We start from the raw sequence: 15,666 nt of genomic DNA on the forward strand, positions 1-15,666 counted from the left end.
GTCCCAGTGTAATATTCAAGGTCTGTGTCTTGGGGCGTCTTCATTCTTCAATGCAGCTGCTTCTCTTACAGTTTAAGTTCTTTAAATGTGTCTTTTCAGGTTGTTTGTTTTCTTGGGTTTTGGCATATCTGTTTTTCTCAGTCATGCACAAAGAAGAGTGTGCATGTATATATATATATATATGTATTTAAAGTGTTTGGAAGCTAACTGAAATACTTGGCAAATTGAGAGGGTGGGTTAAGTTCCTGATGCCTGGAAAAAGGGAAATATAACCCGTATTTTCAAGAAGGGGAAAATGGATGATGCAGGTAACTACAGACCAGTCAGTCTCGCCCCTCTGCCTGGCAAAATCTTGGAGCAGATTCTCCTGGAAGGCATGCTAAGGCACATGAAAAACAACAAGGTGCTTGGTGACAGCCAGCATGCCTTCACTAAGGGGAAATCCTGCCTGACCAATTTGGTGGCCTTCTGTGATGGAGCTACGGAAGTGATGTGTCCATCAATTCTGTAGAGCACTTGACATCATCTACCTGGACTTGTTCAAAGCATTTGACACTATCCCACACGACATCCTTGTCTCTAAATTGAAGAGACATCAATTTGATAGATGGACCACTTGGTGGATAAAGAACTGGCTGGATGGCTGCACACAGTGTTGTGGTCAGTGGCTCAATGTCCACCTAGAGACCAGTAACGAGTGGTGTCCCTCAGGGATCGGTGTTGGGACTGGTCTTGTTCAACATCTTTGTCACTGATACAGACAGTGGGATTGAGTGCCAACCTCATGAAGTTTAACCACGACAAGTGCAAGGTCCTACACCTGGGTCAGAGCAATCCCAGGCACAGATACAGGTTGGGCAGAGAAGAGATTCAGAGCAGCCCTGTGGAGAAGAACGTGGGGGGTGTTGGTTGATGAGAAAATGAACGTGGGGCGGTTTCAGTGTGCGCTTGCAGCCCAGAAAGCCAACTGTATCCTGGGCTGCATCAAAAGGAGCGTGACCAGCAGGTCGAAGGAGGTGATCCTGCCCCTCTACTCTGCTCTCATGAGACTTCACCTGGAGTATTGTGTGCAGTTCTGGTGTCCTCAACATAAAAAAGACATGGAACTGTTGGAACAAGTCCAGAGAATGGCTGTGAGGGTGATCAGGGGGCTGGAGCACCTCCTGTATAAAGGTAGGCTGAGAAAGTTGGGGCTGTTCAGCCTGGAGAAGAGAAGGCTGCGTGGAGACCTCTGAAGGGGGCCTATAGGGATGCTGGGGAGGGACTCTTCATTAGGGACTGCAGTGATGGGACAAGGGGTAACGGGTTCAAACTTAAACAGGGGAAGTTTAGATTGGATATAAGGAAAAAATTCTTTCCTGTGAGGGTGGTGAGGTACTGGAATAGGTTGCCCAGGAAGGTTATGAATGCTCCATCCCTGGCAGTGTTCAAGACCAGGTTGAACAAGGCCTTGGGTGATATGGTTTAGTGTGAGGTGTCCCTGCCCATGGCAGGGGGTTGGAACTAGATGATCTTAAGGTCCTTTCCAACCCTAACTATTCTATGATTCTGTGAGCAGTCCAAAAAAGTACACGCCTCTAAAGAACATAGTGTCTTCACAGTAAAGAAAATGTAGAGGTAGTGTTTTCACATCAAGTGTTAAATCCTCCAAGGTATCAAGTGTCTGCTTGCATAATTGTAGCTGTTGTCAGGAAGCAGATTTGGGAGGTAACTGACTTGTCGTTTTTTACTTATTGTAAACATTACAGCTGACCATGATTTTAAGGTCCTTTCCAGCCCTAACTATTTTATGATTCTAAATGCCATAGTATTATGGGGAAGGGGGTTTTATTTAAATGGTTGAATTTTTTGTGTTTTGCTCACCTCTGGCATAGTGCTGGAGAGAAACATTAAAAAAAATGTTGTACTCTGAAAGTGTGAATATGCTTTTCTTTCCTTATCTGTATGAGGAAGTGTTCTCTTTCTGATGATGGTTCCAGTAGCTGTCTGTGGTAATGAAACTATCTTGTTTCCGTCATTTTATTGTGCTTGTAATCTCACTTGTTTAAAGTAGGTCTCTGAAGCTAGAGGATATCTTATTTCCAAGGTCATAGCAAATCACAAACCTTGTGAAAAGGCACACGTCTTTCCGAGTTTCATTACTTAAATGTATACCTCGTCTGTATGCTTTGTACCCGCAAGAGATGTGTGTTGTATCATAGCACTTGACTGCTGCCTTGTCTGAAGATCCAGCAGGAAAACTGGACCAAATATGTGGAAAGGTGTGGCAGCAGTGCTTGGTGCCAGCTGATATCCATGCAGCTTAACTAGCAGTCCCTGTGATGCCATTCCCATCTTGCATGGGACCAGAGGAATTCCACAGTTCTGTGCTGATCTGCCTGGGAGATTTATTAGCAGAGCAGAGTTTGTTGCTCAAACAGATATTCTTTTCTCCTCTAGGGAAAAGGTTGGCTGGATCAGGCCAGTTAGCCATCTGTTCCAGCAGTTAGACTGTACTGAATTAAATGATTTCCTGAGGTTCTCCCAGCTGTATTTTCTATTGTCAGTGCTATCTTCGGCCTTCCTCTGGTATTTAGACAGCAGTTGTCCACAAGCACTGCAGGGTCTTGTGAAATGAGGGGTAGGAGAGAGATCTATCACAGATCAGGGGGAGCTGTCACCCCCTGGTGAAACATGCCTTTCTGGTGATCACATATCCACAGTCGTTGGGTTTCTATTCGTGTGTTATGTGCCAGTCTATTCTGGTAGTTAGGTACAAGGCCTGAGGCTCATTAAGACCCTTCTGAGAGTTGTGCTTGTGTGTAAGCTTTACTTCCATTGTTCTCCAGCCTTTTGAGACCTACCTTGGTAAGGGATCAGCAATGCTGCTAATTACTCTGTCCCTCCCTCCCCCGACTCTCCAGACTTCTCTTACAGCTGTTGAGATTGCAAGCAAGTTTGACATATTTGGGTATGCCAGTTGTCTGGAGTGGCCAGAGGTACTGGTAGGAACAATGTGTCTGTCTTTGTGGTGGTGTGGGTTTTTAAACTAGTTAAGTTGAGTTCAGCTCCTTTTTTCCAGAGCTTGTGATGGGGAGTCTCTGTGCCCATATCTGCTTTTTAGTGTTGATGGCATAGCTCCATGTTAGTTTCTGGTTTTAAATTTCCTCAGTTAGTAAGAAACTGTTCTTTTCCTTAACAGTTGGTTAATAATCAGTGCTTCAAATTATTCCTGAATTGCAGATGAATCTGGGAAATTGTTCATAGACATTTTAATAATGATGTGGTAGGAAGGAAGCAGTATGATTCAGGTCTTAATTTTTGAACCTCAAATGGTATTTCGTAGCGCAGCAATACATACACTAGATTTATCAAGCTGTGTAGCTGCTCTTTGCAGTTTGTGGTGTTTCAAGGTTATTTCTGTTACAGATTTGGTTTACAAAGAATGATTCTAGCTGGAATACTTGATACAGAGGTTTATGTAAAAAATACACAAAGGGAGCACGGAGAGGTGGGAAGGCTTGGAAACATGTTTCCTGGGTGTTGTAAGAAATTAGTTCAGTTAAGTAACTTACAATTGTAAATGTAAATGTTTTCATTTGGGTTATGATGATACAGTAGTAATGGGAATTATTTGGCTGTCTGCTGACAAGACAAAAGAAAAATACTGATTTGCTGTTACAGAGGTAATGCGGGGGGGGGGAGCAGGCAACCCTGAACAACCTTGGCAGATCTTCCAGTTATGTAACAGTGGTGTTTGTTAACCACGTGCATTGCCTCTTTCTCAGTACCACCCTGTCTGGGTGGTATTGATTTCTTATTGATTCCTTGTGGGCTAATAAACAGTGGCTGTGTGGTATTGTACACTGCATTTTAAGATAGAAGTGATTTTTTTTTCATTAGCTTTAGAACTAAGCTTTAATATTTTGTTGATGAAATGTGGCTAAAAGTTTAACTAATAACTCTTCATTGTTTGCCTTGGCAAAATGATGAATGACATTGCGCTAAATTCTAGCACAAAATCCTGAGGCTGTTCAGAGATGCTGGTTTAGCATTACTTTTTTTGTTGTTTTTTTAAAATATTTTGATTCTGAATTGCACAAGTTCTAACCTGAAATTTCTCTCTTTGCCTATGCTTAGAATTGTGGTGATGGCGGTTTGGTTTTTTTTTTTTTTTGTTTTTTTTTTTTTTGGTTTGTTTTTTGTTTTGGGTTTTTTTTAGGTTTTTTTTTTTTAAGCTAAGATTTGATAAAAGGTTGCTGCTTTGCTTATAAAAGAACTATATATGCTATATGCTGCTATATCTGAACAGATACTAGCAAGCAAGTGCGTACTCCTTTGTATAAAACCTGAGTCAGTGGTGTGTGGGCAAGAGAAACATACCTGGGTGGTTGGGGTGTTCATTTGTTGTTGTTTTGCTGCTTGATTTAGGAAAATCTGTTTGGTAGCAAATCAGTGACCTGCTTTATGTTTTTGCTAACTTCCCTGGTGATAGAAAGTAAGGCAGACATCAGAAATCCTTCTTTTATTGGCAGTTTTCCTTTTGATAATTTCTTTTCATATCACTTCATCTGTCTACTCTTATTTTTCTTGGTTCCAGAAGGATGTCTTACTTTCCATTCCCTTATAATTAATAATATTCAATCCTTGTAGCATTTTGATTCAAAAGTGCCTGTCATGGTTTAAACCCAGTCAGGTAATTCATTCACTCACTTCCCCCCCTTTCTTGCCCTCCCCCTGCTCCCAGAGGGACGGAGAGGAGAATCGAAAAGAATGCAACTCCCACGGGTTGAGATAAGAACAGTTTAGTAACTAAGGTATAACACAAATCACTACTGCTACCATCAATGATAATAATGATAAAGGAAATAACCAGGGAAGAGAATACAACACCTCAGCACCAGCTGACCGATAACTCGCCCCCCAAGCCCGACCAAGCTCCGACGATACCTCCTCCAACCCTGCAGTCTCCCAGCCCTTCCGGCTCACTCCCAGTTACATCCTGGGCATGACATGCTGTGGTATGGAATACCTCTTTGGTCAGTTTGGGTCAGGTGTCCTGTCTCTGCTTCCTCCTGGCTTCCCCTCCTCCCTGGCAGAGCATGAGGCTCACAAAGTCCTTGGCCAAACCAAAACATCGCTATCAGCTCTGTTCCCGAGCTGAAAGTCAAAACACTGCACTACACCAGCTACCAAGGAGGAGAAAAATGACTGCTACTGCTGAACCCAGGACAGTGCCAAGTAACAAAGACCTCTCAGGTTGCCCTCTGTTGAGGTCTTTCATTGTAATTTCTCAATGCATTAAAGATGTTACCTTCTCTGTCAATATAACCTCTAGGTAGGCAATGAATGATACAAATCGGGGTTAGAAAAGGGTCCTTGAGAAACAGTTGGCACTCTTCCAGTCCAAATTGACTTCTAGAAGTTTTTTTCCTGCTTTTAAAGGATGGAGCTGCTTGGTAGGCAGGCTGGAGGCAAGTTATAAATGCTAAACTATGCCCAGTAATGCACAGAGTTTCCCAGGCTGAGATGTGACTGGATAAGTTTGCATGGTACCATGCAGCTCTGTACAGATCAGCTTGTGTGAAGGTGCTGTAATACGGGTGTGTAGTATTACTTAGCAATGTGCAAGAGCTGTATTGCATGCAGTGTCTGACTGTACCCTGAGCCATTCGTCCATTTTTTTTCTTGAGGCTGTGGCAGCTCAGATGTTTCTGTGTAGTCATTGTGTATCAACCCATAGTCCACTGAACTTGGAAGAAGACGTGCTTGTGATACAGGTTTTGTATGAGGCCTTGTCTATGCAAAAATATTTAACGTTTGCAATTAATACTGTAAAAAAAAAAGTTTTAGTGGAGTAAGCACAACAGCCCTTCAAAAATTGTCTTTTTATTTAAATGTAGTTGGTGCTAATTGACTCATTTGTAATGAAAAAGTGGACCATTAAAATAAAAAGCTAAATTAGTCTTCAGTGAGAAAGGTAACTATCTTGATTTTATTATATTTTTAGCTGCATAACAACAGAAATGGTTTTAAGTGACTTTTACATGGTAGAGACCAGCTGTCATGACTCAGTCCTCTATGTAATGTCAGGGCTACCCTCCTCGTGTAGTTACTCCTCGTTTAGTTACACCTCTACTAGTGGTATTTACCTAGCACAAAAGTTTTCATATGCCTGTTCCAGTAGAGAACACTAACTTCTGTTTTTGTTTTCTTTTAGGTTATGTTTCACACTATGTGCTGACTGTCTGTACTTACAGAAGATATTTAAAAACAAACAGACTTTTTTTCAAACATTTTGATTCCAGTGGAATCTGTGCTTTAGATTTTTGTCTTGTCAATTAACTCCTGAAACAATGCCTGTACAAGCTCCACAATGGACGGATTTTCTCTCCTGCCCAATTTGCACACAGACTTTCGATGAAACAATCCGAAAGCCTATCAGCTTGGGTTGTGGCCACACTGTCTGCAAGATGTGCCTCAACAAGCTCCACCGTAAGGCATGCCCTTTTGACCAGACCACTATCAATACAGACATTGAACTCCTTCCTGTGAACTCAGCCTTGCTGCAGCTAGTGGGTGCTCAGGTAAAAGTGCCTTTTTAAATCTTTCTGTGGTGTTTTCCTTCTTTCTTTTAAGAGGTCATGAATAAAAAAATATGACTGTGTTAATAGTATGTAGGGTAGGCATCTTTTTGTGAATTTTGACAAATGCATGTTTTAGACCTTTTGACACGCTGTAGTGAAGATGCCTCAAACAACAGTTCATATCTTGATTCTAGTGGTTGCTGACTGTGATTTTGTATTAAATTTAGTGTAACTGTGAGCTGTCACCAGAATAAGTTTGTTTGTGTTCACTTCTCTAACACATATCTAGCCATGCTCTGACAAAAGGGTGAACTGGATCAGTGAGCATATCTGGTGGGAAGTGATTCTTCTGTGGTAGGTTACTTGCTTTACCACATTCACCCTACCAGCTTGCTACCAAAGTTCCAAAAGCAGGAGAGGAGAGGAAGGCGATGTAGTTTAACCCCAGCGAGCAGTAAATACCACACAGCTGCTTGCTCACTGGGGATGGGCAGGAGAATTGGAGAAAAGGTAAAAATTTTTGGGTCCAGTTAGGAACCTTTTAACAATTGAAATAAAGTAAAATATAATAATAGGAAATAGAGGAATAAACCCCCCCAAAAAGACAAGTGATGCACAGTACAATTGCTCACCACCTTCTGAGTGATACCCAGCCAGTTCCCAAGCAGCAGTCAGCCCCTTCTGGGTAACCCCTCAGGTTATATACTGAGCATAACATGCTGCGGTGTGGAATACCCCTTTGGCTAGTTTCGGTCAGGTGTCCTGTCTCTGCTCCCTCCCAGCTTCTTGTGTCCCTCCTCATTGGCACAGCATGAGAGGCTGAAGCTTTTGATCAGGGTGAGCACTACTTCGCAACAACTAAAACATTGGTGTGTTATCAGCATTACTGTCACACTGAAGTCAAAACACAACGGTGCACCAGCTACTAGGCAGAAAATTAACTGTCTCAGCCAAACCCGGATGTAAGGGAAGTGGGATAGACCCCTCTGGTAGCAGCCTTTATACTGCTTTATATTTAATTTGAAACTGTGCTCTGGAAATGCCACTGACTGATGTGACATGCTACTCTAAATCCACATAGGTGAACGGGGGAAGTCTGCATGAGACAGAGTTGCCCCTTTCTGCTGGAACAGGTACTTGTGAGGTCAGCTGAACTGGTGATCTGATAGGAATGAGTACAACAATGGCATTGGTACTAATGGCAGCCTGAGGAATGGGCTAGGGATGTGGAAAGCAGGATCACCCTGTTCAGTTGCAGCGACTTAAATTTATGTAAGCTTATCATGGTTAGATCACTGGTAGTTTCCTGTGACCCATGCCTCCCAGGGCTTGACAGGATTGTGGACTTGGGGAGAGGAGGTACAATCATGTCTAACTTATGGGTGAGGAACAAGGCTGTAGATGGAATATGGTTATCATAGAGGAATTACTGTTTTATTCTGTTCTGCTTCTGTGTCTGGGCTCAGCACAGTTGAAGGAAGCAGAAAATTTAATGAGATCCATAGTTAATGAAAAAGGAGGAGCTATGTTGTGGAGGAATATTAAAAGTTGGGGAGGAAAGAAGGATTGTTACGATGCAGGTAGTGGGACCTAGAGATCCGGATGTGCTTTTGCCACTTCTTTTTCCATTTAGTTTATCAAGTAATATGGCTAATTTGTTGTCGGTCTTTTGTGGCACAGAAGCTCTTTTTGAAGTTTTAAAATTGAGTTATGTTTCTGGCTGTGCCAAGTGACTCATCCTGCTCTGCAGGAGAAGGCAATGAGACTGTGTGCTTCCATGTCTGTGATACACGTATGCCACCATCTTTGAAGAGCTTCCAAGCACTGTGAAATGTTTGGGTGGTGCTGTAAATAAATACTGTCATTTTCTTTCTCCCTTATATCTTCGTCCTTCCTCTCTGGAGTTTCTAGAATAGTTCCAGCTATATCCAGGTGTCCACATTTATGATAAATGTGTTTTTCTTCTTGCATTTGTTTGGTTGTGGTGTGGTGAGAAGCTATGTGATATCTTTAACTTGATCTTTGCCTGAATTAAAATTTCCATAAAAACCAGATTGTCTGGAATGAGATGGAAAACACACAGTCTCCTACAGGTAACTGAGAATTTTATTGTGACTGTGCTAGTTAGTCAGTCAGTTTCCTCATTCATAATGTGTGTGAGATATGAAGAAGGAAGAGTGACTTTTTGGCAGTAGTATATTAATCTTGAGCGTTCCATGTTCTGAATTTGAACTGATGACATTATTTTTGTACTTTTTTAAATTTTTTTTGGTGATGACGATTCATAGGACCTTGTTTCATGGTCACCTCAAAGCTGCAAATGCCACCAAAAGAGATAGTGTTCCCTTCCACCTCATTTGCTACTCATTCCTGCATGGATGCTGCTCACTGCATTCTGTTACCTAAAGGATAATCAACTTTAGCTGGGTTTTTATTACTGACAAGCTTTCCCCTTAAGAGAAATTTGCACCGCCTCTCCCTCAGCTCCTAATTTAAATCAGCATATCAATGAATCAGTGTCCAGTATAACTCGCCCTCTTTTCTCTTCTCTTTCTCTTTTTGGGACCTGTTACTGACTATGGAATACTAGAAAATAAGTACACTGCTTTGCTGTGAAGGGAAGCAGTTACTGTTTTCCTCTAATTTCACCTAAGGTGGTGGTGGTGGTTGTGTTTTTTTTTTTGGTTGGTTTATTTTTTTTACTCTTTTAAGAAAAGGACTTTAAGTTAAATTTTGAGCATCCTGTTAAGAAGGTAGACTCTCTTTTTCTGAATTAACAAAAATGATCTGGAAGTAGCAAGCCAGCGTACCAAGCATGAGTAGTATCATCAACTTCAGAGAACAAAGCCCACTCTCTTGTTCACTTGATTTAGTTTCAGGAAGGTGTATGTGTCATTAATGTCCCCTGATCTCCAACAAAACCTTGTGCATTTTAACCCGAGTCCATGGAGAGGTGTGATACTGTTTTTTTAAATTATATATTCTGATAAAAAGGTTTCATATTAGAATGAAATACAGTATAATACAATTAAAGCTTTTAACTGAGAGGGGAAACACAGTTTGTTCTTTTCCCTTTGGGGAGGCTTCTTAGAAGTTCACACATCTATAAGGGCTATGCTTTTTTGCTATCAGCAGAGGAGACCAGGCAGTTTGAAATAACAAATCTATTCTGCTGTGGTTGGCAGCAATTGTGGGATTCCAGGGCAAGTCTTGTTGGTTGGCTTTCATGTAGGCACAATGTGTAAAATAAACAGGACTGTATTTCTGGGGAAAATATTCTAAATTTGTCATATACTCACTGGGGAAAGCAGTAACCTATTTCTGTGACAATGGTGTTCTCTCTCTGTGTCAGTTTTGTCACTTTAATGGTTGGTTGGTTTAATGGTTGGTTTCTTACTTGAACTACAGGTTATTTCTCAGTTTACCCTCTCCCTGCCCGTTTCCAAAAGCAGAACTTGTTGCCCCTTGATATGGGAATTAACTGTTGCAAAAGACACCAAATTCCAGTTCCCCCACTGTAGTATGGAGCACATCAGTGGTGATTACAGAGTCTATTCTGGAAGGCAGTGGTTGGGCAATTCAGCCCACTCTAGGTAAGTTGAGACATGTTAGATGGTGGCAGGGAGGAGGAGGGATCCTAAGATGAAAATTATTATTTCTGGGAGAGCTGGAAATAGTTGAGCACCTGAACTGGAGCTAAGTGTATTGTGAGGGAAAGGAGGCGCATATCATCTAGTTCCAGCCCCCCTGCCAGGGGCAGGGACACCTTCCACTAGATCAGATTGTGCAAAGCCCTGACCAACCTGGCCTTGAATGCTTCTAGGGAGGGAGCATTCAGGACTTCTCTGGGCAGTGACCTTGAACGCAAAGCAGGAAGGCATTTGTGGGATACCTTCCTTGCTTTTTAAACTTTTTAGATAAAGAAATCCCTCAGGCCAATTTGCATTGGAATTAGGCTTTCAATTTTAACTACTTGAGTAATCCACATCCATTATACACAACTATTTTAAACATTTAGCAGGCCAGTGTTTTGATGGTACATAATCATGGATCTGTCATCTAACCTCTTCCCTCCTCTTTTTTTTTAACACATGAAACAGCAGCGTACATGTTCCAAACAGGTGACAAACAAGTGGCAAAAATTCCTGCGGTGCTTTAATTTTATAGTCTTTTGCTGGATGTGTGTCCTGGGTTCAGCAGTAGCCGTCATGTTTCTCCTTCTTGGTAGCTGGTGCGGTGCAGTGCAGTGTTTTGACTTTCGGCCTGGGAACAGAGCTGATAGCGATGTTTTGGTTTGGCCAAGGACTTTGTGAGCCTCATGCTCTGCCAGGGAGGAGAGGAAGCCGGGAGGAAACAGAGACAGGGCACCTAAGCCAAACTGACCAAAGAGGTATTCCATACCACTGCACGTCATGCCCAGGAGGTAACTGGGAGTGAGCCGGAAGGGCTGGGAGACTGTGGGGTTGGAGGAGGTATCGGTCAGAACTTGGTTGGGCTGGGGGGGCGAGTTATCGGTCGGCTGGTGGTGAGGTGTTGTATTCTCTTCCCTTGCTATTTCCTTTATCATTATTATCATTGATGGTAGCAGTAGTGATCTGTGTTATACCTTAGTTACTAAACTATTCTTGTCTCAACCCGTGGGAGTTGCATTCTTTTCAATTCTCCTCTCCGTCCCTCTGGGAGCAGGGGGAGGGAAAGAAGTGGGGGGAAGTGAGTGAACGAGTTACCTGACTGGGTTTAAACCACGACAATGTGCTAAATAAAATTCTAGGCATTAGGCAATGGAATCATGTATCTCATGAGATAATGGGTGGATTGGTCTTAGCTCATAGCCTTTTCAGAAGGGAAAGATTACAGTTGCAGAGAGCATGTTTGGTAATTTTTTTTTAGTGTAACTTTTGGTGAAATGAGTTGCCACAAAAGAGGAATTGCATGTAAATAAGCTGCTCTTGGTGCAGGCTTCTGAGGAACTGAAGACAGTAGGCTTTAGGGTTGGTTTGTAGGTTTTTTTTGTTGGTTTGGGTTTGATTTGTTTGTTTTGGATTTGGGTTTGGTGTTTTTGTTTTGTTTTGCCAGGAAGCAAATCATCTGTGGGTGGGAAGGAAATATTAGGGAGAACAGTTTTCAAGCCAGACAAAAAGGGGTTTGGTCTGTTTTAACATTTTCTCACTCTGTGCAATTAAATGTCTAATGGCAATTAGTGATAACTCAAGCTGGCATTCTACATCAAATTATGTTTAAATTGCCAATTCAAAATCACTGCCTGGTATGAGATGATGCTTTAGTATTCTTTTCCGGTCCCCTTCCTCATGCCGTCATAACCTGCCTCTTCCCACAGCCACGAGTAGTCAGTCATGCTGATGGGCAGCATTCCACTGACAGGATACTTGTAGTCATGCCAAGGCAGATGTATGCAAAACCATCACAAATTTGAAGTAATTAAACTTCTGAGATTATTTTCCCTGTCTTGTTCTAGCTCCCCTTGGGAGGTACTATGTTCTATAAATACGTTTGCAGTGAAGACTGTGATAAAAGGGTGTGGTGTCTGAGAGAATGGAATATTGAATGAGGATGAAAATAATGAATTCACTCTGCAGGGCATCTGTTTTGAGGCTGTGAAGTGATGGTGTAAATAGATAGAAGTGACCATAGGGTCACAAGGATATTTTGTGAAGGAAGGGAAAATGAAAGTTTTTGGAGTTGAATTGTTTCTCAGTTGTCCTTCAGCAATTCAGTGACAGAGCCAAAATTAAAATACAGATCTCTTGTGACTTTTATGAATCATGTCTTTACCATTTTTCTGTTGGTAGATGTTGGCTTTTTAATCAGTCTAACCTTAAAATACTTTAAAAAATCTTGGAAGTGCATATTCTGTTGAACCAGCAAAAGGTCAAATGAGATGTTTCACGTGAATGAAGATAAAGTGTGGGTAGGGCAAAATACATTCTCTTCTCCTGAAGACTCCTGAAACCACAAAATAAGCATCTTGTTTTATTGTTCAGTACTTCACTTGCTCCAGCTTAAGATAAACTCTAATCTCTTTTGGGCTCATTTTGCAAACAGTACTGTTGTGCAAGTCATATTTTTACACTGAAGCCTCTCTTGCAAAGAGAAGAAATGGGAGTGATATGCAGAGACGGTGTTGAATAGCTTAACTCTTGGAATATTTCCTCTGCCAGCTTTTTCTTGGGGGAGGGTGAAGCTTTCTGTTAGCTGCTTAGACAGTCCTTGTGTCTTGCTGGTGGAGTTGTGCTGTGTATGGCATTCCAAACTGCTGCTGTGAATGTGTTCTAAACCTACCTTAATTCAAGATCAAAATCCAGGGCTTGAGCACAGCTTCCTGTCCCATGTCTGCTCAAAGCCCTCTTTATATGCTGAGCGTTGCAACTTTGTAGTTGTATTTTGGGTTGTCACTGATGCCAGATTGAATGCTTGCAGGAGAAAATAGAAATTTGCACAAAATAAATTACAGCAGTAAATAGAGCAGAGACTGTGTAGTGTCTGTCTCAGCACAAATGCATGAGATGTGCGTTGTTTGATCAGTAGGCCAGTTCTGCTTGTATAACTTGCCAGACAGAAGCAGACTGCTAAAGTGGCAGTGGCTTTGAAAAGGAGGCAGACTGTTCTTTTAACATGAAAGCAAATATTGAAGGGGTTCATTTTTGTTTCCCAAGCCCCAAGAAACCAGTCCAGTTGCAACAGTTATGGATGACCACTGTAAGATACAGTTGCAAAATCTCCTTTTCCTGAAGTCTTGCTTACAGATAAACAAAACTCAGCAAAACCTAACCCAGAAAAAACACCACTCCCTCCCCCAAATTAAAACAAAACTAAGAAACCCCCAGAACTTCACGAGCTAACTGCAGTCTGCAAAAGCATCCAGGCTAACCTTGCCAGCTTGATGTGGTTAAACTAGGTTTTTGTTCACCTTTAATAGGAGTAAAAGGGGCAATGGCTGATACAGACTATCTTGGTTATGTTAGTTTTGGAGTGGTATCAACTCTCTTAGTTGTAGCTGATTATCTTATGCTCAGAGACTGGTTTTGTGGGTTTTTTTTTTGTGGTGTTGGTTTGGTTTTTTTTTTGTCACCTGTAAAAATAAGAGTTATGCAGCTAGTAATTTTATTTTGCAGTGTGTGTCACATGAGCAACTAGGCATTCACAGTTGTCTAAGTGTGTCACATTGTACAAGTGTGATCACGATTGAAAGTTTACTTTCTATTAATATTGTTAGGAAAGCTCCTGTCCACACTGATGATGTCAACCATGTATGTATGTGTGTGTATGTATAAATGTTATATATATTCACTGCTTGTATTTGCTGCTGCCATCATAATACTCTACACATGGCTGCATTGCACGTAAAGGTTAGTGGGTTTGTAGCTGTCTTTAACTCAAGCATTAAAGGCTTGTGCTTTTAGATTGAGGGCCTGGGTTGGTCCCTGTAAGCAGTGGGATAGCGATTGACTTGAAAATAGAAGTTGAAGTCTGAGATTTGTTTGCACTTCATCAGCATATGCAAAAGGTGCCAGTGTTTAGTCTTCTAAGAACATCCAGTTCTCTATTCTCATTTATTGAGTTGCTTGCTGAATAGTGATGTTGAGAAACATTAGTACAGTGCTATACTGCACCCAGTAAGTTTGTTTAAAGCTTCAAGAATTTAATGAGAAGGAAAAAAAAAAAGTAACTGGTGGGGAAGGGTGGTCCAATGACCCTTTGAAAAATCCTGATTTCTGAGGAATGCTTGGATGAAGAAGCAAATGCCAGCAACCCCTTCCCTCCCCCCACCCCAAAAATAAACAACTCAAAAAAAACCACCAAACCCCATCAACACTCACACAAACCCAAACCAAGCAGAAAACCAAACAAATCAGTGCAAAGCGAACAAAACCAAAACCACCAAAGAATGTAACTGTAACTTGGTCGAACCAGGATTCATCTGATTTTGTCTGAATATTTTTATTTTTATTTTTTAGGTTGGTTGGTTTTGGCCAGCCAGCTTTGGGGATGCCTCAATATGTATGTTACTTCAGTCAAAGTTTGTTGTTAAAGGAAATGCAGCGTTTCTTGTGTAGTTTTTTTATTGAGGAATGAGTCTTCTGCTTCTAGTTCCTGTCAGCCACTACATAAAAAGTCTACTAAACGTAAATTCTTTTGTCTTCATTTTCACTGGTTTGTTTGGGTTTTTTTGTTAATTTGTTCATTGATCAAGCTGAAACAGTGCTTACTGATATGTAAAAAATACAGATGGGGAACAAAACAAAAAATGCTTGATATTAACAAGTGTTTGTAAATAAGACTGCCATTTACACATATTCATTGTAGATGTGCATGCATCTCTTTTCAGGTTCCTGAGCAGCAGCCAATTACTTTATGTAGTGGAGCTGAAGATACCAAGCATTATGAGGAGGGCAAGAAATGTGTGGAAGAACTGGCACTGTACCTCAAACCACTCAGCAGCGCAAGAGGTAGTTCCTGCATTGTTTCATTTGAAAATGAAAGCTGGAAACAAGATGCAAAACAAACTAGCCACATTATTAGTCTGTTTGTAAACTGGTTATAAACCTAGTTTAAAAATAAATTGAAACAAATTTCTTAAGCATTAAGATTATGTTTTCACAACAGAGGGGAATGGGGATCATGGAATTTAAAGGTGTCATGTCAAAATTAATACTGAGGAAAGGCTGAGGTGTTAGGCAGAGATATTTGGCTGTGCTGTAGTAAGTTGAGACAAACTTTGTAAACTGAGTTGACCTCTGTAGAGTAAGTAAAAGTCATTATTTTTTTTGTGGTCTCCTTTGCTTTGAGATAACTGTAGCAATGAAATTTGTTTGTAGAGGAGGATTAAACAGAAACAAGAAAATTACTGCATATAGGATATAGAAGAGAAATAAGTAATAATCTTTTTATTCAAGATCCATGCAAGAGCTGAGTCAATATGAGTAATTGTAATTCAGCAAAACTGTGCTGGGTTCAAGAGTATGGATTTCATCTATATTGCATATGGTGGACGTAGAAGATCTGTCAACCCAAGTAGTAGAGATGAGCATCATGGGTGTCAGGTTTTCAAAAATGAATTTTTACAAAAAACTGTCTCAAG

At 41.1% G+C, this 15,666-nt stretch overlaps 1 protein-coding gene across 11 annotated transcripts in view; it reads left to right on the forward strand.

The window, feature by feature from the left end:
- RC3H1 (ring finger and CCCH-type domains 1) overlaps nt 1-15,666 on the forward strand; it is an 80,629-nt gene that overhangs the window by 22,215 nt on the left and 42,748 nt on the right. For 10 of the 11 annotated variants that reach the window (XM_057427147.1, XM_057427148.1, XM_057427138.1 and 7 more), the window contains exons 2-3: nt 6,200-6,566; nt 14,914-15,034. In XM_057427147.1, the coding sequence (XP_057283130.1) occupies nt 6,336-6,566; nt 14,914-15,034 (352 nt within the window). In that variant the 5' untranslated portion in view covers nt 6,200-6,335. Of the gene's footprint in view, nt 1-2,903; nt 2,985-6,199; nt 6,567-14,913; nt 15,035-15,666 lie in introns of all 11 variants that reach the window. The other variant, XM_057427139.1, reaches the window with a different exon arrangement.

This window comes from Pezoporus wallicus, unplaced genomic scaffold (assembly GCF_028554395.1).
Source record: "Pezoporus wallicus isolate ANWC-B61680 ecotype Strahan unplaced genomic scaffold, APGP_CSIRO_Pwel_v1 scaffold_7107, whole genome shotgun sequence".
In the NCBI taxonomy this organism is placed as follows: domain Eukaryota; kingdom Metazoa; phylum Chordata; class Aves; order Psittaciformes; family Psittacidae; genus Pezoporus; species Pezoporus wallicus.